General features: G+C 33.7%; 3 protein-coding genes and 3 long non-coding RNA genes across 9 annotated transcripts; 3 read left to right on the top strand and 3 right to left on the bottom strand.

The window, feature by feature from the left end:
- Positions 1–413: 413 nt before the first annotated feature.
- Positions 414–1,730, top strand: LOC146936163 (F-box/kelch-repeat protein At3g23880-like). Its single transcript, XM_085757682.1, has one exon. It carries the CDS (start codon positions 422–424, stop codon positions 1,661–1,663), a length of 1,242 nt encoding a protein of 413 aa, XP_085613808.1. The 5' UTR covers positions 414–421; the 3' UTR covers positions 1,664–1,730.
- Positions 1,731–5,730: 4,000 nt separating this feature from the next.
- LOC146936162 (uncharacterized) lies at positions 5,731–10,590 on the bottom strand. The gene is made up of 4 exons (XR_015030472.1): positions 9,882–10,590; positions 8,350–9,768; positions 7,138–8,236; positions 5,731–6,298 (listed from the first exon to the last, which is right to left on the bottom strand). It is a non-coding gene; the product is annotated as an uncharacterized LOC146936162 (long non-coding RNA).
- Positions 10,591–10,901: 311 nt separating this feature from the next.
- On the bottom strand, positions 10,902–11,258 carry LOC146936161 (uncharacterized). Its single transcript, XM_085749152.1, has one exon. It carries the CDS (start codon positions 11,256–11,258, stop codon positions 10,902–10,904), a length of 357 nt encoding a protein of 118 aa, XP_085605278.1.
- A 764-nt stretch (positions 11,259–12,022) lies between these two features.
- Positions 12,023–15,678, bottom strand: LOC146936160 (uncharacterized). 3 transcript variants are annotated; one of them, XR_015030478.1, is made up of 7 exons: positions 15,495–15,678; positions 14,940–15,042; positions 14,788–14,854; positions 14,657–14,707; positions 14,306–14,338; positions 12,891–12,990; positions 12,023–12,684 (listed from the first exon to the last, which is right to left on the bottom strand). It is a non-coding gene; the product is annotated as an uncharacterized LOC146936160 (long non-coding RNA). The 3 variants fall into 3 exon arrangements; XR_015030477.1 differs by lacking the exon at positions 15,495–15,678 and having other exon boundaries at positions 14,940–15,317; XR_015030479.1 differs by lacking the exons at positions 14,306–14,338; positions 15,495–15,678 and having other exon boundaries at positions 14,940–15,074.
- A 685-nt stretch (positions 15,679–16,363) lies between these two features.
- Positions 16,364–19,307, top strand: LOC146936159 (uncharacterized). Its single transcript, XR_015030476.1, has 4 exons — positions 16,364–16,580; positions 16,690–16,852; positions 18,325–18,530; positions 18,659–19,307. It is a non-coding gene; the product is annotated as an uncharacterized LOC146936159 (long non-coding RNA).
- A 1,721-nt stretch (positions 19,308–21,028) lies between these two features.
- On the top strand, positions 21,029–23,962 carry LOC146936158 (uncharacterized). 2 transcript variants are annotated; one of them, XM_085751166.1, is made up of 5 exons: positions 21,029–21,460; positions 21,621–21,672; positions 22,038–22,097; positions 22,696–22,796; positions 23,747–23,962. In XM_085751166.1, the coding sequence occupies exons 1-5, from the start codon at positions 21,350–21,352 to the stop codon at positions 23,846–23,848; spliced, it is 426 nt and encodes a 141-aa protein (XP_085607292.1). In that variant the 5' UTR covers positions 21,029–21,349; the 3' UTR covers positions 23,849–23,962. The 2 variants fall into 2 exon arrangements, with proteins under 2 accessions (XP_085607292.1, XP_085607293.1); XM_085751167.1 differs by having other exon boundaries at positions 22,696–22,803.
- Positions 23,963–26,041: the final 2,079 nt, after the last annotated feature.

The raw sequence follows: 26,041 nt of genomic DNA, 5'->3' as shown, positions 1-26,041 counted from the left end.
TTTAGGAGTCAAATAAGCCTACTTTTGTTTGTGTTAATATATGATTTTAGTTTGTTAAAAAAAAAAAATTGTTCTAGAAGTCATATATATACATAAAAAAAAAAAATTTGCTTTAGTAGAGAAACACAAAGTTGAACTAGCTAAAGAAAAAAAAAACACAGTTTTTTTTTTATTTTTTTTTATTTTTTTTTAGGGAAAACACAAAGTTAAATGATCTCATTCATTCATTCATATTATTATACCAATCCATGAAATCCAATGATACTAAATTGTCCACGTCACTGATCCAAGTCCAAGTGAAAAACTCAAGCTTATATATAGCCTTATATAGTAGCAAAACCCATTCGTAATTCAGTGTAGTCACACATCCGTGACTTACCGTGATTTTTCTCTCGCGTCTGAATCTCACCCCATTCGAAGAATGACGATTAGTAACGAGGCCGACAACCCAAACGACGTCGTTTCTTCCCGTTCACTCGTGGATGAAGCAATCACTGCTAAGAGGTGCCAATTCACAGCCACCTCCACCGGAACCCTAACATTGTTGTCGTCTTACACGCCGTTGCTTCCAACTCTTCCCTTCGATCTGGTGCAAGAGATTCTATGCAGGCTTCCCGTCAAGCTCCTCCTTCAACTCCGGTGCGTTTGCAAGTCATGGAATTCTCTGATCTCCCATAGAAAATTCGCAGAGAAACACCTTAGCATATCAAAGGCTTCCCAGGACCTCCACCACATAATCATAGGCACTCCGACTGGCTCAAGATATATACTTCTCCGGGATTCACCAATTCCTTCTGTTTTCAGCGCATTATCAACCTCTAGCGCCGTCACGCAGACCCAACTTGATTATCCTGATGTTTTGAACAATGTTCACGTTTCTGATTTGCGTGTTTGCTCTTGCGATGGCATCCTTTGTTACACCATTGAGGATCATTTCCCTCTTCTGTGGAACCCTTCCATTAGGAGATTCAATACGTTTCCCCCTTTGAAATATCCGGGAAGAGTAAATAAATTTCTCTCTTCCATATTTAGCTTTGGATATAATCCTTCGACTCACAATTATAAGATTGTTGCTGTTTCTTTCTTTAAGAACCAACATAGAGTTAGTGTTTATAGTTTGGGTACCGATACTTGGAGGAGGATCCAAGACTTCCCATATTCTGACATCATTGTTAATCCAGGTGTATTTGTGAGTGGCACCATTAATTGGTTGTCATATGATATTTCGAGTAGATATTTGAATGCCATTGTTTCTCTTGATTTGGAGAACGAGTCGTATCAAAATCTTTTGCTGCCAGATACGAATAAGCGTCATTGTTTCTTGGGAAAGTTGAGAGATTGCTTGTGCCTCACCAGTAGCAGCAGTGATATGCTTGTGGAGGTTTGGATTATGAAGGAATATGGAAATAAAGAGCCTTGGACAAAATTGTACAATATTCCTTACATGGGAGATCAAGTTTTCTATCACTATTCCAAGAGTCATTGCTATGCTATTTCAAAGGATGACCAAGTGCTAATGGATTTTGAAGAGTTGTTGACAATGAAGTTGTTTGTTTATGATTCCAAAAATGGTACTTTTAATACGCCTGAGTTTCAACATTCTAGTAGCAGTTACTTGGACTCAAAAGTCTATGTTGAGAGTTTGATATCACCTTGTTCTTGATGTCAAGTTATTGATGCTATGTTATGTCACTTGTGTTTGAGATTCAACTTCAAAATATATATGATTAATTTTTCTTTATGTTATTTATTTTATGCATTTATTGTTGGATCATTGGATGTAATGGTTGATGGAATCTTTAAGTTGAAATTTTTTGGTTATTTTTAATTGTTTGTAAGTTTGAATTGTTTGTTCTCTCATCGTAGGGTACTTTTTAATTTTTAAATAGTTGGATCTTCACATTGGAGGGCTTGTCATTTGATTTTTTAAGATTTGAGTTACGATTTAGATGTTATAATGTTCTTAATGCGGCGACAATTTCTTAATGTCTGAAAACATAAAAGATAGAACAATATGGTAGTTGTTCCTTAACAGTTCATTTTGGAAAAAAATTATATAGGGTTGGTCTTGAAGTCTGGGAAGCATATCATTGTTAGTTACTTGTATCGTTTATCCTTGGATTGTTACCACCATCGTCTTAATCAATTTGATTTTGAAATTATTGGGACTAATTCTGTTGATTGTGTTTGCCATAATCCCGTTGAAGACACTGTTAATATGGTGGATGACAATGTCTTTGAATGCACATTTGTATCACTATATATTTGACAACTAGCTACAATGATGGCACTTGCATTTATGTAAATTTCTAAACAAGGGAAATTATTAAGTACCTCTAGATGATTATGCATGACAAGGTTATCAAAATTTGAACTTTACTTCAGGTCGAAAGGAAATAGCAAAATTGGGACTCGTGAAATCGCAATCAAAATCGATGGACTTTACCAAAAAATAATAATACTAAATATATGTTATAAATGGTATATAGTCATAAATGACTTCGTTTATAAGAAATCGTAAAATTGCAATAAAAAACGATGGATTTTGCCTATTTTAGGATTCTACTATGGGTTTAGGTCGTTGAAGGTGAAGAAAGTCGCAAAATCCTGAATTTTAGGATTTAAGTCGGGATTTTGACAACAATGGTGCATGGTGTCCACCACCAAAAAAGATGATTATGCATGGTGTGGCTACTTCAAATGTTGGATACTAGAAACTTACCAAAGAACTTCTAAAGAACAACATCAAATATGGGTACTGTGTCGTTGGCTTCTTTTGGCATCAACATTACTATAAATGTCATTCTTATGCCAAGTTCAACACAGGTTGTGGCCATTCTTCAAGCTCAAAGTATCCAACATCATGCAACATTGCACTTTGTACCAATTCTTGTCAATTTATTGCAGTAAGAGGAATCTTTAAATAATTATTTTTAAATCAATCACTTGCCTAGTTTAATTATTAGAAGTGTAATACTGAATTTAGCAAAACACTCAAGTAGGGTTTGTCTTTGCTTCCACGTTTCTGATTGTTTTGCAGTTATATTTCTGCATGCATGTTTTTAATTCTGAACTGGGGTAAATTTTGGTTTTCACCACAGAATTTTATGCATGGTTTTACTTGTTTTGAAGTCTGGTTTACACAGTGTTACACTGCTACAGTTTCAGTTTTAGCACTAATTGAATTTCGTCACAATTCTGGTTTGTGCATTAGTTTGCTATTGTGGGTGTTTTTTTTTTCTGTTTTTCTTTCTTGGGTTTAATTGTGTACAGAGTAAGGAGTCTCTTTTGTGCCCCTATACATATTAGAAAGGGGAGGAATGCCAAAGAGGGAACTTCCATCTTTTGGAAACTTCTCACTGCTTAGTGTTTCTAAATATTTAAATTTTCTTTGTTGTCATTGTTATTCAAGCTAAATAAGTTAAGTTAGAAGACTTTTAGAATAGACAATGAGTCAAGATGTAAGTTCACGTTGCCAAAATCATGATTTTACATAGAATCGGCAAGGGGAATGAAAAGTGTAAATCGTAGAATCGTTTCATTAATCATTGGATTATACAAAATTCAAATTCATATTAGTGTTCAAAGGTAAACTCGTTATGATTCATATTTTCATTCGTTTCTTTCAGTTCTGACTCTAGCTTTATCCCTTCTGGTTATTTTTTGTTCTCATAATTGCATCATGATCATTAATCTGTCACACATAGTTCTAAAATTTGGTTCGCAACTCCAATTGCGGCTGCAATATAACCATGTTGTCACAACTATTGTTCTAAAATTCATGATGTTGCGACTTTCTTCAATACAGTATTTTCTCTTAGATGCAAGTCAGTTTGAGAAGTTAAAGGGTGATTTGGGAATTTGCTTATTTGAATTATCACTTACTCTTAAAGCTTATTAGGTCTTGCCATCATTTAACCTAATTTTTCCCTCTAATTCTATTGCATTAATTACTAATCACTTTAACCCTAAAAAAATTTCCCTCCCAATTGCCTTTTAGTTTGAATTTCAAAATTATTTTGGTTGCATTTACTAGAGTATACTAGATCGTCTACCCGTGCTGTCGCACGGGTCATATATAGTTTAAAACATTAATTCATTAAAATATCACACATGAAACTATTAGAAACATTGTGACAAAGCAATGTCTCGCCTCATTAAATACGATTGTATCTTAATGGGTTTTTTAAATAAAAGTATTTCGTTGTCTATAAGGTTAATTGCAATTGGAAAATATTATACATACGTATACATTTTGGAAACACATCCTACTGCAACTTCCATCTAATGATATCAATTCGACATCCATGTTGTTCCTATTAGGTATTGATAGAATGATCACAACAAAGTTTGCCGACTTAGCTTCCAAATCATAAATATGTAAGCAACTGTAAGCTATTAGCGGAGGCGTTAACATGCATAAATAATAATCCACCTTTCGAAAACACAGACGTTGTCGGATAGTATATTCTAACATGTTTAAGTGCTTACCCTTGACTCCTATTAATATGCATTGCAAATTAAACGTCTAAAGAAAATTGTCTCTATTGACACTTGAAAGGAATTCTTACGTAATAGGTATTAGAGGTAACCTCGGTATACTTGAAGTATAATACTTGTTGCATTTTGAAAACTTGTTTATATGATAAACATAAATCCTCATTATTTGAAGGAATTCAGAAGTCTAACTCAACTGGCAATCATATTGAACATATTGAGTCGATTTCAAACCCAGTATCTTACAATTATGTGTGTCGGCTTCAAGTGGTGCTTACATTCTCTTCTATATATCAAAAATATGTTTAAAAAATTCATAAAAAGAATAAGCTTGCAATAATTCTTAGAAGCACAGATGTCTGTCTCGTGGACTTATGCAATGTACTATAATTTTTAAGTGGAAATAAGACATTAAGATTATCTTTTGGATAAGAATATTAAGAAATTTTTAAAATTATAGTAGCGTCAAATAATAGCATATGCATGTCACCCATTAGACAATTATAAATCTCCAGCTTCCATTCAAAGTCGTGCTTGTTGATTTCAGAGACATGTGCCATGACTGTTTCTAAAAGCTTATGGTATTGAATATTAAACCACCAAGAAGCTACCAAAACAAATCAATTGGGTGAGTGAAAGCAAATATAGAAATACGAAGAAATTGTGACTATTGAAGAAAACCTTTTATCTCTAATGCTGCAACAAACTAATTATGAGTCTTCTCAGTTAGATTGGATCACACACTTAATGAAATAAATAATCTTTGTAATAAACAAAGTAAGCCTCCCATGGTGAACACAAACATCCTTTACATTTTTTTTGAAAGGACAGACATCCTTTACACGAATATCCATATCATTGACAAAGAAATCTATATCATGAGTTTTTTTTTTTTTTTGAAATCTATATCATGAGTTTTTTTTTTGTTTGAACGATGTTTAGGTAAAATAGGAGCATGTTTTTAGCATAATAATGAAATAATTCTCACCATAGATATTTTAATCAGGGGACAAATAATGATACTCTTTTATTTTTAAGGAATTGATAATTGTAGATCTGCACACTTATGATCTTTGTGCAGGTGTGCTTAAACAAATGATAGAAATTATCCATAGATGACTATATCAGTTACAAATTTTTTAAGCCCAAATAAAAAGATCCTTTGTTGAAATATGTTACTATCAAACTGTCAGGAATTGTAAATATAGTTAGTGAGATTTTGTAACCATAAAGTGTTGGAATTGTGACTACTTTCATCTTCCAGGTATATGATTGATCAAACAAAAGAGCTTTTGGAATTGTGGATGAAACTTAACTAACAGCTATACACAAAAAAGTTTGTCTTTAATTTTCATTCACAAAGAAAAAAAGCCATCAGCCATATGTACTGAGTGAACCATTTTATTACAGGATACTATTCGGATATTCCTAGCACCCTTGACTTTGCACAACTTAAGCAATAAACCAGATAATAAATCATTATATAGTCAGATGGATTTTTTTTTAAAACTATTCAAATCAGGACACTACAACCTATAGGTGTACTCAACAACACTTTATTTCTTCTCATGACAGCTCTTTCATTACAACCTCTATTCTTGAATGACAGCTCCATCAATATTAATTCCAATTATTAATACCAAAAACTATACTACATTCCAATCACAAAACCTTCACTCCAGCTCCACCAAAAATAATATACTTCAAAAAACAGTCACTGCCAAATCAGACAAAACAAATAAGCAAAGGCACCTCTGTAATCAGCAGAAGAGGCAACAACATCTACAACAAACTTCCAAGCCTGCACCAAACCATCAATAAACGTATAAAAAACAGAAAATTCTAAGATAATATCCAGCTGATACGCACAAAACAGGATTTCATCACATTTAAAAAAAAAATGAATATGTTGGTAACTATTAAGTCAGGGAGGCACAACATCCAAGCACGCTGAAAGGAGGTACAATGTTCTATAAGTACTATTTTAAATCACTTATCACAAAATTATATATAGCTAACTCAAATACTATGAATGCAACAGAACCTACAACCAAAAATTTGGATATGTTAAATTATGGTTTAATTGCTTTGTCATTGATATCCTCTAACTGTTAAAATTGCAATAATGACCTGTTATTTTTTCTTACAATTTCTTAGCAACCTGATCTATAGGCATTAAACATGGTTATGTCAGAGAAGACAGACTTGCTTATGGGCTGGAAAATTTTCTTGCTTAATATTATGTATTAGATATGGCTTTATTTTTGCACTCTAAAATGTAGGTCAAGCATTGCATTTGCCATAACAAATGCTTTGAAAAAGGTAAATCCTCCTACAAAAAAAAAATCAAGAATCAAGTCATATAGACCAAATGAAACTCTTATCAGCGTAACCCAGAACTAAGTTTAAAAAAGAAAAAGGAAAAAAACTGAACTTGCAAAGGTCTCATTAAAGGAAATGCTCTTTTACTCGGCCAACATTATCAAAAAACCATAATATGAAAATAAAAGTCCTCTTGTAAAATTTATTTTACATATAAACATTAAGCATTAGCAACCCAACACCTCAAAGCAGATATAGCTCAAATTCATGTTCAAGACAAACCAATAGAATGATCTTAAAGAGCAAGAATTATAGTACCTATATATAGTAGATGTTATTGTGATCCTTCTACTTATATGTTGTAGATGTTATTGTCAAAATAAGTTTCCAACGAAACCAAAAATAAATAAATATAAAGCAAGAGTCGCACAACAAAGAAAAGAGAAAAAGAAAAAAAACTTCCCCTTAATCTTCCTTTCTTCAAATCGAACCCCAGAAGCATCTTAGAGCCGTAGCTTGTTCAAAATTCAAAACCAAAAATAAAAACGTTAGGAAAATCACCATTGATAGCTTATGTAAAAGAAACCTTCTAAACCTTGGGTTTAGCATTGAATACTACAAAAATTGAATAAAATAAACATGCATTTGCTTACTCATATGAAAGATTCATATAATTCTGATATCATCCCTAATATTGATACAAACTGATCAATTTTCAATCGATTGGAGGATAATGCTGAATTTTTGCTGCAATTGCAAACCTTAATAGCATTGGAATAGAATATGCGGTGTTGTAAAAATGTTTAGTCCTTTTGGAAAAGTCTTTCGTAAGAAGCTATTCGATCCAAAGCAAGCAAGATTTTAGGAAAATGTATTCAACATGATCCAATTGCTTCAGCAAATTGAAAGCGTTTTACTTGATAGCCGGAGTGAAAACAGTCATTAAAGATTTAAGATTGAGTTAAGAGCTAAAAAAACCACCAACAACATCTATTTGCAGAAACAAACCACGAATCCACAACATCTATATAGTCTAAAAATTTAAAACATTCAATGAACAATGTAATGCTCGATTGTTCTAACAATTTTTTGACATCTAGCAAATAAATTTTCAATGGCTCAGATTAAAAGTTTAAAATAAATATTTTTAAAATTAAAAATTAAATAACAGAAAACACGTTGCAGTTTTCACTCCAGAAAAAAAAAAGTTGTCACCTTGATCCACCGCTCCGCGGCTTTAAAGGCACACAGTTCCTACACTCCACCGTAGTGCCGCCATACCATTATATTTCTCCTTCGAGATTAATTTCTGAGTTACATGTTCTTTATAAGCTAATCACGATACAACCCATTTCTGATGGTCGTTCTTCTCTTCGGTGACGCGATTTCAAGACGGCTAGGTAGGACGATTTCAATTCTGGGTCACGAATAGAAGATATTTTAATTACAAATTTATGATTTAAAAGAAACATGAATTTAAAATTCAATAAAAAGAAAACCTAATTGGAAGGGTGATTGTAAGAATAATACCTCTCTGCAGATTCCTGATCTTCTTCAGCGGCCTTAAAAAGGAACCTTTTCCATATCAAAACTCAATGCAACGTTGAGAAGAAATTGTAGAAAAATAGTGTGGAAGGATGAAGGAGAAGAAAAAGAGAAAATAAGATGGAAAAGTACTGCAAGGAAAAGACGGCGAAAACAGAGAAGGTGGCGAGGGAGAGAAGGCGGAGAGAAGAAAGAGCATATCAATGAGAGAAGTGAAATAAAGGATGAATATAAGAGTTCTTCCTGCTAGCTGAGGAAGTTTCTGGAGATTGACGGGAGAAGGTTTGGAAACGATGACATTTTGGGGAATGAAGAGTGCATATGGGGTTCAAAGAGAGTAGATGGGAAGGAAAGGTGGATTGGGAAATTGAGAAGGGGAAAAAATTACAGTAAAGAAGGATGAAGAATTTGTTTTTTGAAGAAGAAGAAGAAGAAGGAAGGATGAAGGTTTGAGAGGGAGAGGGTTTGATGGAAAAGTGCAGTTCTAGACATGTTACCAATACCCATGCTTTCTTTTTCCAATGTTAGAAGACGGTGGAGTGCTTTGTTGGGAATATGCCGGTATTGGAATTAGGGAAATTATTATTTGAATTAAGCAACATAGATTAATCTAATGGCTGAAATGATTTGGAGCCAAAAAATTAGGATTAGGGTTAGGGAATTAGGGTAAGCATGTTTGCTAGGATTAGATATAAAGGATTTTCAATCGATTGGAGGATAATGCTGAATTTTTGCTGCAATTGCAAACCTTAATAGCATTGGAATAGAATATGCGGTGTTGTAAAAATGTTTAGTCCTTTTGGAAAAGTCTTTCGTAAGAAGCTATTCGATCCAAAGCAAGCAAGATTTTAGGAAAATGTATTCAACATGATCCAATTGCTTCAGCAAATTGAAAGCGTTTTACTTGATAGCCGGAGTGAAAACAGTCATTAAAGATTTAAGATTGAGTTAAGAGCTAAAAAAACCACCAACAACATCTATTTGCAGAAACAAACCACGAATCCACAACATCTATATAGTCTAAAAATTTAAAACATTCAATGAACAATGTAATGCTCGATTGTTCTAACAATTTTTTGACATCTAGCAAATAAATTTTCAATGGCTCAGATTAAAAGTTTAAAATAAATATTTTTAAAATTAAAAATTAAATAACAGAAAACACGTTGCAGTTTTCACTCCAGAAAAAAAAAAGTTGTCACCTTGATCCACCGCTCCGCGGCTTTAAAGGCACACAGTTCCTACACTCCACCGTAGTGCCGCCATACCATTATATTTCTCCTTCGAGATTAATTTCTGAGTTACATGTTCTTTATAAGCTAATCACGATACAACCCATTTCTGATGGTCGTTCTTCTCTTCGGTGACGCGATTTCAAGACGGCTAGGTAGGACGATTTCAATTCTGGGTCACGAATAGAAGATATTTTAATTACAAATTTATGATTTAAAAGAAACATGAATTTAAAATTCAATAAAAAGAAAACCTAATTGGAAGGGTGATTGTAAGAATAATACCTCTCTGCAGATTCCTGATCTTCTTCAGCGGCCTTAAAAAGGAACCTTTTCCATATCAAAACTCAATGCAACGTTGAGAAGAAATTGTAGAAAAATAGTGTGGAAGGATGAAGGAGAAGAAAAAGAGAAAATAAGATGGAAAAGTACTGCAAGGAAAAGACGGCGAAAACAGAGAAGGTGGCGAGGGAGAGAAGGCGGAGAGAAGAAAGAGCATATCAATGAGAGAAGTGAAATAAAGGATGAATATAAGAGTTCTTCCTGCTAGCTGAGGAAGTTTCTGGAGATTGACGGGAGAAGGTTTGGAAACGATGACATTTTGGGGAATGAAGAGTGCATATGGGGTTCAAAGAGAGTAGATGGGAAGGAAAGGTGGATTGGGAAATTGAGAAGGGGAAAAAATTACAGTAAAGAAGGATGAAGAATTTGTTTTTTGAAGAAGAAGAAGAAGAAGGAAGGATGAAGGTTTGAGAGGGAGAGGGTTTGATGGAAAAGTGCAGTTCTAGACATGTTACCAATACCCATGCTTTCTTTTTCCAATGTTAGAAGACGGTGGAGTGCTTTGTTGGGAATATGCCGGTATTGGAATTAGGGAAATTATTATTTGAATTAAGCAACATAGATTAATCTAATGGCTGAAATGATTTGGAGCCAAAAAATTAGGATTAGGGTTAGGGAATTAGGGTAAGCATGTTTGCTAGGATTAGATATAAAGGATTGTTAACCGTGACTAGACCATTGACCCGTGCTACCGCACGGGTCATACGAAAGAAAAATTATAGCGCAAATGTGAAAGTGATCATTTTACTTGAAACTAAAAAATAGTATAATTCAATTCATAAAATAAATTGTCAGAAACCTTTGTAATGCACCATATTAAACAATTTCCACGACATCGACCCTGTTACGGTAACATGACATATAAATTTAATGACATAGTTTATTGAAAAAAAGAAAATCCAACGTCCGTCGACATAAAAATAGTACCAAAATGCAATAAAAACATTACTACAAAACCAAGTGCTACACATTACGGAAAACTTCTTTGTAGACCACATTTGATGTCACATCAGTATCTTGACCGTCCTCGTCATTGATCAACATCTTTAAACCATCCCTCGAAGTAACCCTCGATACTGCGACGTACAATTGTCCATGTGAAAAAACAGGAGACGGTAGATAGACACCAACATTTTTCAAAGACTGACCCTGACTCTTGTTAATAGTCATTGCAAATGAGACGGACAACGGAAACTGCCTTCGTTTAAACTTGAACGGAATTCTAGTATCAGACGGTTCTAGCGATAACCTTGGAATAAACACCTTTTCACCTATATTAGACCCAGATATTATCTCTGCCTCGAGCACAAATTTACCCATCTTTGTAATAATCAATATTGTACCGTTACATAAGCCCAAATTTTGATCTATGGTCCTCAATAACATCACAGGTACTCCTACTTTCAATCGAATCCTATGGTTTGGCAATCCGGAGGCAACAATGGTGTTGAGAAATTCAGGCGTGTGGATGTCGTCTAGTGCGTCACCGCCTAGGTTTTTATGATAAGGTGTATCATAACTCAAATAAATTTTCTCCTCACCAGGAATAAAGTCTAACATATAATCATTAACCTGATCAACAATTGTATTCTTTGGTGCCAATATTGCTCTACTTTGAAAATATTCTGATTTACCAATGTTTCCTAACAAATTTGGGTAAGTGCTTTCAACAAAATATGTGTCTTATTAGGAACGATGAATTATAGTATCAGGAACTAATTTGACTTAGTTACATTAGATTGAAATAGTTTTGTTTTTGTTTTGTATGACTATTTATTTGTGTCTTTAGAGGAAAATATTAGTAAATTATTAATTATATTTCAGTAGCAAGAATTATAGTAGAAGGAATTATAGCAGCAGGAATTATGTTTGATCACTTACATAATGTCACAAATTGCAACTTAATTAATTCAGTATAACTTTGAATTAAACTCAAACAATGAAGTCTGATCATGGCTTCTTTCCTTAATCAAGCTAGTTAATGAAGTATGTCTATTATGCATGCATAAGAGCACACCATTGGTTATACCAAGGTTTGATAAGTGTGCAAGTTAAGTAACAGTGCAGTAAGTTGCAGCCAAATATCTGGACAATGCAGAAGAAGCTTGTATCACATTTTTTGGATTACATTGGACGTGTTAAATATCTGGATGAATATTTTGCTTATCACTTAGTATAAGCATGCATACATTGGGTTCTTCAAGTAATATTGTCACTTCATCAACCTAACAAACCTACAGCTAGCTAATGACATATGGCCAATCATATTTTCTTTTTTTAATCAACAAATATTATTAAGACCGAAACTCTAGCAAGACACTAAGAGGCGGTGAAAAAACACAAAGTTGCTGCATATAGGCGTATCATTGGAAAAAAAACACCACAAAACAACCAAAAACAACCCAACCAAAAACGCGAAAGCTTTGACCCTGCAATCCAATAAAAGTCATCAGATTTCAGACCCAAAGCTCTGCCCCTATGATCACATAAAACACAGCCCAAGAGGAGCACTCCAAAAAAGCCAAAACTGAGGCCGAAACAGGGAGGAACCAGGAAGCAACAACCGCAACCAACTGCACCAGCAGCAACAGGCATCGCAGAAAACCAGCTGAGGCCGAAAACAGATGAGCCGCAAGGTAGTAGCAGCTACTGCCAGCTACACAACCAGCCACCAGGCAGCTGCCAAAGCTGCAAGCCACAACTACAAAGCCTCGACAGTTCAGTCTCGGACAAAGAAAAACCCCAACTGCAGGACAACACACCAGAAATTATAATTAGCTTATCTCGAGCACACAACCTATTAATAGGATCACATTTTTTCCGCTATATTTGTTTAGTCCTTATAAGTAACATCATACTCAAGTATTGATAATGATCATTATGAATCCAAATCCCAAAACTTGCATATACTGCTAAGTTGCAAAGCATGCTTAAAAGGATGGTCAGACCTACCCCATGCGTTCTCAATGCTTTCTTCTATATCCAATCAAATAGTTAGCTTAATATCCATACCTTCATTGAGATATGTGTTTAGTTAGTGAAGTAGTTGTACCTGAGCATGCAAAGAGACAATTAAGAAAGAATTTAAACACGATTCACTATGTAAGCCAACTGGTTAGGGCAGGGCTGCACAATGATTATTTTTGCTATAAATCACAAATCTCATTGAAATCATATTACAAACATTGCATCCATTGAAATTACTATCAAACAGACCCTAAATGAATTAGAATAGAACTGAAAAAGTTTGTAACCAAATACCAATACAGAATATATATATATATATATATATATATACACACACACACACACACACACACACTAAAAAGTAGTTTTTTTTTACACACAAAAGTAATCCTTAAAGTTCTCCTCTAAGGCTTCATATGAGTCAGCTTATCATCAAGACTGCCTTTCAAAAACTATAAGCACCTCATAACATAAAAGAACTTTGCTAGCCATACTTCATTTCACCAAATTCAACTTAATCACAATAAGGAACATGATCTTGCTTACCTTCATATGTGCTTCATACAAATACTCAACACTAATGAAATTAAATGTAACAGAGAGAGATATTTGTATTTCATGAGCCAATCAAAAGTTCAAAATACTTAAAATATTCATGGAGCAACCATTGAAAGTAACGTCTAAACAAATATCTAACTGAAGCATACGATCAAGTATTCAAGCATAGAATTTATTAAGTGTAGGAAGCTGCCTCGACAAAATGGCGAAGGAGAATTTTTAGAAAAGAAAAACTATTTATACAAAACAGGTTCCACCCTATCAAACAAAGCAAGAGGTTCAATGCACAAAGGAACACTAAATCTTCACAACTATTTTAGAACCATATGCAAACCATTTTTTAGAAGAATCGTGATTAACTTGAAAGGCTATTAGAAGCATATGTGATTCTGGAAGTAATGCATTTTACAACCATAAATAAGCAGCTAATACACACATGGCCATCAATGTCGAAGATGATGGTGAAAAATCATGAATTTACACTTAAATTTCAAAAACAAATAAACAAAAAGCAATTCTTGTCTATTAGCAACATGATTAACCAAAATAAATGTATCATGATTGACTTGCAGAATCATGATTCATAAGAGAAATCATGGCATACAATTTTTTTAGAAGAATCATGATTGACTTGCAGAATAAGTTCTGCTTCTGATAGCCTTTCAATTAGTTGCAGAATCTCACTTTATCTTTACTTTTTAGGAATTTTGATTATGAATCAGTATTAACATAAGAGCCATAATTATGTAATTACTTGAAGGACGTAACGATTCACACACCAAATGATCAACTAAAAGATCATGGGGTTTCATTGTAAAGAAATGGATGAAAGAGAGAAGTACCTAGTGGCAATAGCAATTTTTGAAAGTGGGATTCTGACAATAGCAGGAAGTGCAACAAAATAAAATCATTAGCATGATAAAAATACAGCATAATAAAAGAAAAATAGGAATTGCAAGTATTTTTCAACTGAACTTTATTCAGGATACTGTCAAAAGTTTATGTAATGTAGTACACAATCAAATTAAGGAGTTAGCAATTTTACAAATGTTATAGAATGTGATCTTCAATATACTAAGGAGTACCAATTAGTTTAATAATGAGGACAAAGTGAGGAGTTAAACAAATCATAAAATACATGTATATTGATTATGAATCAGTAGAAATTAGTTAAGGATACTCCATGGTCTCACCTTTTATACTTTGTTCTGCAACACCCTTGACGAATATTGCACCAACCATGCCTAACACATATATCAGAGGAAACCTATTAGTTAGAGAGAGACAGAAAGAGAGGGCAGAGGAAGTAACAAAGAGTATATACCGAATTGGAAGGAAGGAAAATTAGGAGGATCCAGTTGAAGCCACACCCTCTTCGCCCTTCCGATGAACTGCAACATTAATGAAAATAAACAAATTGCAATAATCAGTAAAAACAAACATAAAAATCAAGATGAGAGAGAGAGCGAACAAAACCTTGTGAGATTTTTTTTGTGCTTCTCATAAAGCATGTCAGCGAGGTAGGTTATGGAGCATGGCCATCGGCATCAAGTGTTCGTCATGTCCACCATGGTAACAACTTTTTCGCAATCGAACATCACAAAAAATGAAGGGGGAAATCAAAATTAATATCAAATGAATTGAAGAAACAAATGAGTATATGGTGGAGATTAAAGAGATATGTGGAAAAATGAGAGAAGACAAAAATAGTATTTTTTACTTGGAAATTGAACAAAAACAATTGTATGTGAACTCGTTCACTTTTTATTCTAATTTCAATCACTTTCCAACTAAACAACTCAATCAAGTACCAAATATAAATTTCAATAAAGGATTATAAACTCGATCAATAATAAGTCAACCTTCTTCATTTTCATCATCGCTCCGAGGTTGAGAGTTATATGAGTTTTATTAAGGAAATACACACACACCAAAGTTTTATGCAATGGCAGAGGAAATATTCGCATATCAAAAATTAGCACTGCACAATGATATCTTTTAATTGAAAGTTCAATACAACAAATACCATACCAGTTACATGAGACTCGGATACATTGACCTCTGAAACAGAAGCAGTGTCACAATCATTGGAAGGATTTCGTTATCCAAACAATTTTAGACTCCACGGAATCATGACTGTTTTCCAAACCATCACTAATCGTTGAAACAACATCGTTACCTGTTCTATAGTGTTTAACTCTAAAGGATATGTTCTGTATTTTTGCAACAAACAAACAACAATCAATTAAATTTCAGAGAGAAACATTCTTTGAACTATAAAGACTTTGTAATCTAAAAACAAATCAAAATAAATATTGGAGACAAATCAAAATAAAAAACTAAATGGAATGTAAAATTAAAAATTACCATGTGTTAATGAGGTAACAAAAACTCTGTTAGAAGCTTCTGGAAACAGAAAACCCTCTCTACCACAAAACACTCTTTTCCTGATGAACGAAGGGAGGATCCTATCACCCTCGCTCCGTGAAATCTCCTTGCCGCTCACTCGAAATTGCTATCATTTTCGCCGGAGGCGGTGGTTCGCGGCAGCGGTGAGGTATCAGAGATCCGAACTCGAATCGGATCGGTGAGGGATAGATGGATAGATGGAGCAGATTTCATGCAGAGAGAGAGAGAGAGAGAGAGACAGGAAGTGAAGAGAGAATATGGGATGGAGCGATAGTTTTTTTTTTCTGAAAGAAGAAAGGAACGATGGAAAGGAATAGGTTTGGAGGTGAAAACATGCGTTTGGGTTTAGGAAGGATGGAAAGGAATAGGGCAATAGGGATAAAACAGTAAATTTTAGCTCTAGGATTTAGGTTAAAATTAGGGCTAACATTAGCTTTGGGTTAACTTTTATATATAGAATGATATACTAAGTTGTTTCCAACGCATGGCTTAGCCAAGTCATTAATATCACTTGGAAAAAATAGAGGTGCACACTGTTCAATATCTCCACTCATCTTTCTCTTTCTCTCCCCAATCTCCTATGGCTCGGCAACTTCTTCTTTTCTTCTCTTTTCTTTTCTTTCTCTCTCCACAGAAATCAAAGAGAGTACAAGGACCAACAAAAAAAAATCAAAACCTAAGTATCTTCTTCAATGACAAAGTTATTAGGTTTGCAGTTGCAGCAAAAATTCATTGTTATCCTCCAGTTGATTAACAGTTGATTAGTTTGTATTGCTATTAGAGATGAGATTGGAATTTTTTCAACCTTTTGTATCAGAATTAGAGATGAATTCAGCGACGGAGTGATGCCCCGTACAAGGTTGTTCAAGCTTGGCCTCTCACTGGCTTCATTGAATTTAAGGATGTTGTTGTTGTTGTCTTCAATTGGGTCTCTCACTCTTTCTCTCTTCACAACATCGTACTCCCTGATTGTTCTGTTGGTAACTACTAACTATCATTACTTGAATTCTTCATCTCAGATTTGTATTCCTTTGATATATGTTTGTTCTGTAGTCCATGGTTGTTTTGAAATAATAATTTCTATTAGTAGTGATTCTTCCTATTATATATGTTGTGTTTTGGAGATCATTTGCATTTTCTCATAATTTTTTAATTCTTAATTTTGTTTTAATTGATAATCATAGGTGCACATACAGCTATTCAGTTTTAGAGTGAGGGGAATTATTCTTTATATTCCATTGATTTGGTATACATAAAAATTGACTAAATGTGGTTTGCCTTTTCGAATGTCCTTTTCAATACCATTTTATTGGTGAATTTATGTAGCATACTTTGTTTCAATGTATCTTCGATATAGTTTGTCCGATACAATTGATAAACAAATTTTCAACTCCAAACCTTTCTAATAGATATAGATTAGAATGAATGCAATTATGGTTTAATTTTGGTTTTTTGTGATTGAATGAGCTTTTGAATTGCATTGCTATCAGTTTTACTATTGTTTCTTTATATAGAGTACAACAATCAAGTGATTAAAAAAAAACTACTGCAAATAAAGTTCATTGGTTTTGTTTGTTTGGATTTTAAATTTCACAACTTTTAGTTCTTTATTTAATTCATTTGCTGGAGTTTTGGTATGCTTCATATGGGATAGTTATTTACGATCTTGTTCTTGATGTTAAATGAATCGCTAAAAGTTTAATTTCTCTCTGACCATGTGTGTATGAAATTTCAAACATTTTGAGAGCTTAGTTACTCTATTTTTTCTGTTTGGTGAATAATATAGACGACATATAAAAGAACCATTTACTATCATGACTTTTTGTTTGATTAGAAAAATTATATGTTCATTTCCCTTTTTCCTTATAACCGTTTTTTTGGTTGAAACAACATATATATTATAAGAGTTTCTTGCATAAGACGGGCGAGGAAACTCAGAACAATGATACAAGATGCCGTATATAAGCGGCACCACACAAACATAACACACCGAAGCGAGTGACAAAATAACAGTCTGCTGCACAAGGAAAAAAACAGCATAACAGCTGAAAAAAAAGACTCAAGATTGCTGTCACAGAACCAATAAAGCATAGACCAGTTGGGAGTTTTTTTTCTTTCATACTTTATGGTTCATTATCAATGCTATTACAATTTTTGTACTTCAATTTCATTTTTTTTAGTACTATTTCAATGTTTTTAGCTTTGTAAAATTTAGTATAAGAGACAAAGTCATTCCTTTTTACGAAAGCTACTTTGCATCTGAAGTGTCTGGTAAAAGGATTACTAGAACCCAGTTAAGGTTTTCTTGATGGGAAGTCTCATTCTTAATTTCTTCTCTATGCATTTTCTTAATTTACATATTTGTTGAACTTTTGACATCAATATATGCATTTATTATAGATTATTTTTTATATTTCTATCCATTGTAGCTAAGTTTTAGAATGTCATACAGTTGAAGAGAGATTGAAGATTGCAACTAAGGGAAGAGATGTGTTCAGTGAAAAGCATTCCAGTGATGAACTTTTGGCAGTTTCAAGCATTAAAAAATCACTCAACATTTTCTGACAACGTGATGAGCTATCTTTATTTGGCCTTTTCTGATACAGCACCAACTCCTCAGCGGAAGGAAGCACTCATATGCCTATTCTGGATGACAAGGTAATATATTACTTCTGTTGATCCTGGAAAGTTGAGGTACTGTCTTATTTCCTACGCATTGAAATTGTTTGCCTTTGTTTTCCCATGACACTTTCGTGTATTAAATATCTGAGCGTGTTTTGCCACAGCATTATGGAGTTCCATGAATCAAACCTCACCAAATGCATTACCTTCCTCCAAATACATCTTGGTGACTGAATTGGGTGTTTTTCTGCATCATTCAACAGGTTCAAGGTTATTTTCCACATATTTGGATTGAGTTTGAGGCAATTTTCTGCATATTATGAGCTGGTTTTTGGCCTGTGGACTGTTGTTGTGCCACAAAGGTTTTTCGGTACTGCACTTGGTATGCAGCGGCGTTTCTTCGGCCCCTGGGTTCTGAATCCATCTTTGTTATGCATTCAAGATTAGAGACGGGTTCTGCAATGTGGTTTAATGATTGACTCACTTTTTTTTTTCTCAATTCATCTTGGTGGACTATGGGTGATTTTGTATCGATTGTTGACATAGTTTAGGTTGCGTTACAATTATGACCTTTTCACAATGTAATTAATAGTAACATAACGAACGAATGTAGAATTCATACATATCATGGAAGCAAATAAAGGCTTTGTACATTGTCATTGAAGGATTTCTTGGTGCTGTCAAAAGCATGTTTATCTTTTGAGTAAATGTTTGGAATCATTTGTTGATTGTAAACTCTGTAAGTCCATGTCAATTGATTTTGGACCACTATGATGTAAAATATATTTTAAATTCTTTTTTTGGTAAGGTGAATGTTGGAGATATATTTTAGTTTTGATTTTGTATAATATTGTATGGTTTAAAAATATTTAGCCTATTCAATAATGTATTTGCTTTACCGTGTTAGGCTAACTAGCAAAGCTATCACTTTTTTTTTTCTATGCGTCAAATGGGACGAAAATGGTTGTTCTCCGTCATTAGTCCGGCACACGACCATGTGAGGACATCCATGTCTTAATTTTTCTTGGGTGGACATTGCTCTTTTGACTACTAAATACATTTCATAAAATGTTTTATTCTGATATCGATGACGCATGACTATGTATTCCAACATATGAGACTTTTCATCCTTCAATTAATATATAGAAAGCATTGGAACTAAACGTATAGAGTGACTCATTATTAGTAGTAGTATTACTGATACACCATTATAGATAGTATGTATGCACCTCTTTCATTTGAGTACATCAGTATTAAACAGATTCCTTGAGACGTTGCAAATTTCAGTAAGTTCTAACAATGTATACTTGAATGACTGTGAGCTGATGTGCTATATAAATATAATGCTGCCAAAGGCAAAAATAATCACAATTATCTTACGCAACTACAAGGTTACTCCAGTATAAGTACACAGTTTCGGTATAAGTATAAATAAAAAACGCTACTCAATTACTTTTACCCTTTTATTTGCAATAATTGGTGTGATTTACGGGGATCGAACACATGACCTCTTTCTTAAACTTATTTAACATATCAACCCTTTAACTACTAGATTATACCTTCTGAGATATAATGCTTATAAATAATAATTTCCTTGCATATCAGACCCGTGCGTCGCACGGGTCAAAGATCTAGTAGCAATTACAATGATAAGTGAACACATTTTTATGGACACAATACAAATACCATGGATAATTTAGACTTTTCAACCTTAAAGCAGGGGCATTGTTGTAAATACACCACACTCTACTTCTTCCTCTCTTCTCTACGATTACAAACCCTCTCTTCTCTCATCATCTTCTTACTACCACCATCCTCCTCAACACTGACCACCGCCATCCTCCTCACCTCCGTCAAACACTAACCACCATTTATCTCTTCTCTCTCAGATCTAGATCTCACGTCGCCGACGACATCCTCTTCTCCATCACGTCACCGGAGATCCGTTCAGCCTCCGTTCGAGACCCATCTTCTTTTGTTCTAGATCTCCACCGCAGGCAACGACAGTTTCGTTGCGACAACGAGTTTAGTGATGACGACGAGTAACTGTTGCGAGAGAGATGAGACTGAGATGAGGAGAGAGAAAGAGAAGGATAGAGAGAGTGGCAGTGGGTGTGAGAAGGGACAGAATAATAAGTTTGTTCTATCTCACAGTTTACAAAGGCGAGGGACAAGCGAAGAGGAGAGTTGTAGAGACGGCGGAGGTAGTGGTGTGAAAGAGAAAAGAAATAACGGACAAGGTGCAGGGAAATGAAAAAGAAAGAAAAAAAATAGAAAGGAAAATGGAGTATAAATATTCAAAGTAAATCACAATTTTTAGTCCCCGTCACATCTTACTTATTTATAATACTAATAACTAAGTTAAGAAAATGTGCCAACCCTAATCCTAATTATTTTGGCGCCAAACAATTCAGGCCGTTGGATCTATGTCATTAGGCGCAGTTAACATTTCAGCCCTTGATCAATCCATGCTTAGAAGATCACGTAGGCTTCTTTCCAATGCAAAAATTTAAAAGCTCAAGGAGGTTTTAATTTTTGTTCAATTTTCAAGAAATGCAAGAGGCAAACATTTCCAATACCCAAATTCATTCATCTAAACATATCTCTTTCTTCTTTATGGTCACTGCATATCTTCTTTCTTGCTTCCATCGTTGATGCCACATCCATTTGTGTTCTACTTCATCCTCCATCATCTCTCTTCCTCATTCACATGTAATCATATTTTTGTGACAACGCTACACTACACCAGATCAAACGTTCGACACCCCTCTCTCTCTCTCTCTCTCTCTCATTCCGCAACATGCATCGCCCGTGAAAGAGAAAGAAGCCATTAGAACCCCTTCTTCCTCAGATCGATGTGTTTATTTTTTGGTTCATTGAGCTTTGTGATCAATTTAATCATATCGATTCCTCTACTCTTTCCTTTCATTGATTCATATTATCGGTGTGGGCGCATTCTGCACGGTATCACTTAAATTTCGTTTTTTTATTTGTTTGTAGGGTATTTGAAGAAATAATCACGATCTATTTATAGTTTAGGAAAAAATTGATTAGTATATTTTGGGGTTGAAGGTCTTGATTTTGTGTCAATGTTACTTATAATCGAAATTTGTGTTTTCAACGGGTGCTTTTGTGTGTTCTAAGGTAGATGGTAGAAGATTGAATTGTGAACAACATGGTGAGTTTTGTTTAATGGTTGGTTATGTAATAATCTTGATTAATTTGATTTTATGCTCATTTAGTACTTTCCATTCTAACCGTTTGATTCCATGCTCATTTGATTTTGTGCTTAAAGTGAACATATGTACTGGTTGCAAAGATAATGTAATGAAAATCTTGCAGAAAATTGACACTATTCACATATTAATATGATATATTTACATTCTTTGAATTAAAAATATATATTATGCTTTCAATTGTTATTATTCGAAGTTAATTTTCTGCAAAACAAAACCAAGCCTTAATTTTATGTGGACCTAAAATTGATTGTGGTTTGTGTTGATTAATGAATGACACGTGCATTTACACTTGAGACGACTGCAGAACAGGGGAAACTTGATTTCTCATGGAGGGATAAGCGCACTCACTCTTCAAATCTACAAAGTAAGGTGTTGTAGTAGCAGTTGTTGTCATGGTTGTTCTACCAAGATACTTTCATGATTGTGATTTAGTATGATTTTTTCTCTAAAAGCCTAAGCAATAAGCTTCACATGTTTGATTTATGGACCAAGATTTTGCTGTGGATAATATCAAGCAATAAGACATATTTAACATGCTTTGCATTGCATTTTTACACATGGGACTATATAAGTAGTGGAACTTTGTTGAACTAAAATACAATACAAACATAAGAAAATATACTAAAATATGAAGCTTTTATCAGTTGTTACGGTGTTCAACCATGAAAAGAGGCTGCAACTACTTTGCTTAATTTAAAAGGTTTTTCTCTTTTGATTAATAGCATTGTGTCTTAGTCCATGCGTTAGAATTAGATTATATCTCTGATCTTTAAATCTGATACTTTTAACAAAGTTCCCTCATTTTAAATTAAAGGTTATGCACAACACAACTTTATATTTGAACTGCTCTTCCAATCATGCTGATGATCACATCTCCAAGTACTGCATTTTGTTTTCTTTTTGACATTGTTTCGATCCATTGCCCATAGATAAAATAATTGTTTTTTTCTTGCCACATCCAGCTCACAATGTTCTCCTCTCCTATGTCATTGGTGAGCTGAAGTGGAAGCTCCATGAGAGAAGACGATACAGTGCAAGACCATTGTTTGGGGCTGTTTGTATGGTAACAGGTTTTTCAGATTTGAATTCTGTATAATTGTCTTTTAACTCCCCATAGGAATAACATTCTTTTAGCTTTTATTTTGTCTATCAAGTTCTGTGTGCTTTTTTCTTCGTGTTTGTTCACTTATACTAATTGGTTCATGAAATAGCATAAGGGTCTGATAGCTTTATTATTTGTTTCTATCTGTTATTGAAATTAGTTCACAGATAAGAAGAATTCAATTGATTTTATTTCTAAACTTTAATTTGATTATAAGTGATAAAAATAGTTTTTACTTGGAATTGGTAAATTACATTAATAAAGTTATATTTGACAAGTTCATCCAAACACCACTATATTATACCATTATAGTGGCAATCATGCAGTAGTGATTAATCCTGGGAACTTAGATTAAAAACATCATTACATCATTACTTATTGGTGTGAGTATAATGTCATATTGTATCTAAAAAAATATGTCCATATTGTCATATGGATCAATCTGTTTCTTGGTGCCTTTTATTTTGTTTATTTTTTATTTGACAATGCACTACATTACATAAACTTTTGATAGTTTATGAATAAAGTTTTGTGTGGAAGAATATCTAGAAATATTCCACTCTTCTATAATTTCTCTTTTATGTAGAATTTTTATAATGTTCTTTAGTTTTTGAAACATTTTTTAAATGGCTTTAGGAGGCAGAGCAAAAATATTTTGCCCTTGCCCTCATCCTCGGCATCATACTTAATAATTTTTGTTTCATAATCATACTACTATTTTTTGTGTGAAGAATACTTATTATTTGGTAATTGGTTCAACCTAAATCTGAGTTGGGTACAATTTTCATAAAATTTGGAGCGAGTGTTCTGAATACTAAGAGTTTGTATCAATATGAACATAAGAAAAAATAAAGTTCTTTGTGGGGGTGAAGTATGTGTTAATAATTGGTCGTCTTTGTTTTTAATTGCAGGTGAACTTACATGAAGTAAAATATAATCTAAAGGGTTTTGATAACTTTGTGAGTGTTATTGACACTCTTCCCCAAGGAAAGAAATTGCTTGAAGTGTATTGAAGTTTAAATTTGACTATATTGTGTTCTGGATTTTTTAATTATTTCAAATGTTAAACTATTATTGTCACATTATTTATTCAATCTTAAAAATCCTAAATCATTGATATTGAACAATGCATTAATAAGCTTTTTGAACACACTTTTGCTGATAAGCTATTGACTCTATAGACAGTGAAATGAATTGGATCATGGAGGAAACAATCAAATATGTGGAGAACCTTAATAGTTGTCTATAAAAATGATCAAGTTGCGATTCATCATTATGCAATGTTCGTAATACTGCATCCAGCGGAAACTTAATCCAAACTTAGGCTACTTCTGTTATTTAAAAAATGATCAAGTCTTATATTTTAGTTAATTATTAAAATATATAAGATGAATGAAAGTTGTGATAAATTTATTTTGGTTCATATCACTATATTTGATTGTCTTATTGCAAATATAATATACATGTCATACAAGTGTTAGCACATGGTCAACCGCATGTTGTAATATCAAAAAATGGTCTTAAATTTTTGTTAACTGATGAGGATCGTGATTGCATCGATATGATTGCATCTTGACTTTTTTCGACATCTACAGATATTATATGTCATTTTCTGATTTCTTTTATTACACACTATATATGACCCGTGCGGGAGCACGGGTAGGGGGTCTAGTTTTCCTTAACCATTTTAGGAACTAAAAATGTTAATGAAAAAATTTTATAGGGACTAAAAATGTTGATGGAAAAATTTTAGAGGACTAAAAATGCTGATGAAAATTTTATAGGGACTAAAAAGTGTGATTTTATTTTGTAGGGACTAAAAACAAAATTCTGAATATTTACGGGGACCATTTACTTAATTAACCCTAAAATAAAATACCATATAATTATATTGTGGTGTCCGTATTGTGTCAAAAAAAGTGTGTCCAGTTATCATTTCTCTTACAGGAAAGGAGGCGTGCAACAATTATTTTCTCTTCCCTCCATTTAGTGGTGCACGCTAATTTAGGGAAATCATTAGTAACTTCCCTTAACCATCCAACAACACGCTATCAAATCCTCATAACACACTTAATCACGCCCTCTCTCTCAAATCACGTAAAACTGACCTTCATTGTTCTTCTCTCTTCCTTCAACCAACTCACTCGCACATTTTAAATTTTTCTTACTTTCCAAAGATGAAGTTTGTTAAGGATCAAGATATCAAGATGTCCAAAGCCTCAAAATCAACACCAAAAAGGCCCAAACTCCTTATAAGCCTCGTGCTACGAGCTCTAGTACAAAGGAAGGTTCATCAGAGGTCATCACTGATGCAACCCCTGTTACTGTGGTTCCTGGTCGTATTCCAATCTGAGGTCATCACTCACTATATATATATTGATGACATCTCGTCATTCCGTAATTTTTATGTATTTTTTATCACAATTTGGAATTCAAAAGGTAACTCATGCAGCAAGAAAAGCAGAAAAATTGAAGAAATATGCAAAGAAGCAAAACGTGTCACGATTGGTTAAAAACGTGACACAATTTGAGAAGACCAAAAACATGCTTTCGACATTGAGGAAAACGTGTCACGATGGCAAAAACGTGACACGATTTGAGGAAACCCTAATTCAGCTGTTTGTTATTCAGATAAAAATGTGTCACGATTTACTTAAAACGTGACATGATTTTAGGCGAATTTTTGTGCCTATTTAAGCTGAAGTCTATTCCAAAGACAAGGGTTAGGAATGGGAGAGAGCAAAGAGCAATTTTGAGACTGATAGATATCTGGCAAGGGTACCAAAAACTATCGAAGTAGTAATAAATATCGATCCACAAGGACTGTGTTAATTTCAATTCTAGCAATGCGCGTTATACGTTAGGATATGTAAAGGATATATTGGTTGCCCTAGGTAGAAAAGTTTGGTTTTATAAGACTTAATTAAGTGGACAAAGTGTGAGAGAAAATTATATTGAGAAGAATGATTAAGCCGGTGAATCCGCTATTGCTTTATATGAATAGTCCACCTCTCTTTACTCTCAATTACTTTTCAATCTTTACGATAAATTAACTAAGTGGTTTTGATCAATCTCTTGACTTAAAACCCTTTCCTAAGTTATAACCCTATTAATCTCTTAACTAGATTGAATAACTGCGGAAGTGATGTCGAACATTAATTCATATGTCATAACTCTCAATTTCCTATCTCCAGGTTCCTAGTGTT

This window comes from Medicago sativa, chromosome 3, assembly GCF_051527215.1.
Source record: "Medicago sativa cultivar Bolivia chromosome 3, Bolivia_mono, whole genome shotgun sequence".
Lineage (NCBI taxonomy): Eukaryota > Viridiplantae > Streptophyta > Magnoliopsida > Fabales > Fabaceae > Medicago > Medicago sativa.
This window is presented reverse-complemented; position numbering and strand designations above follow the sequence as displayed.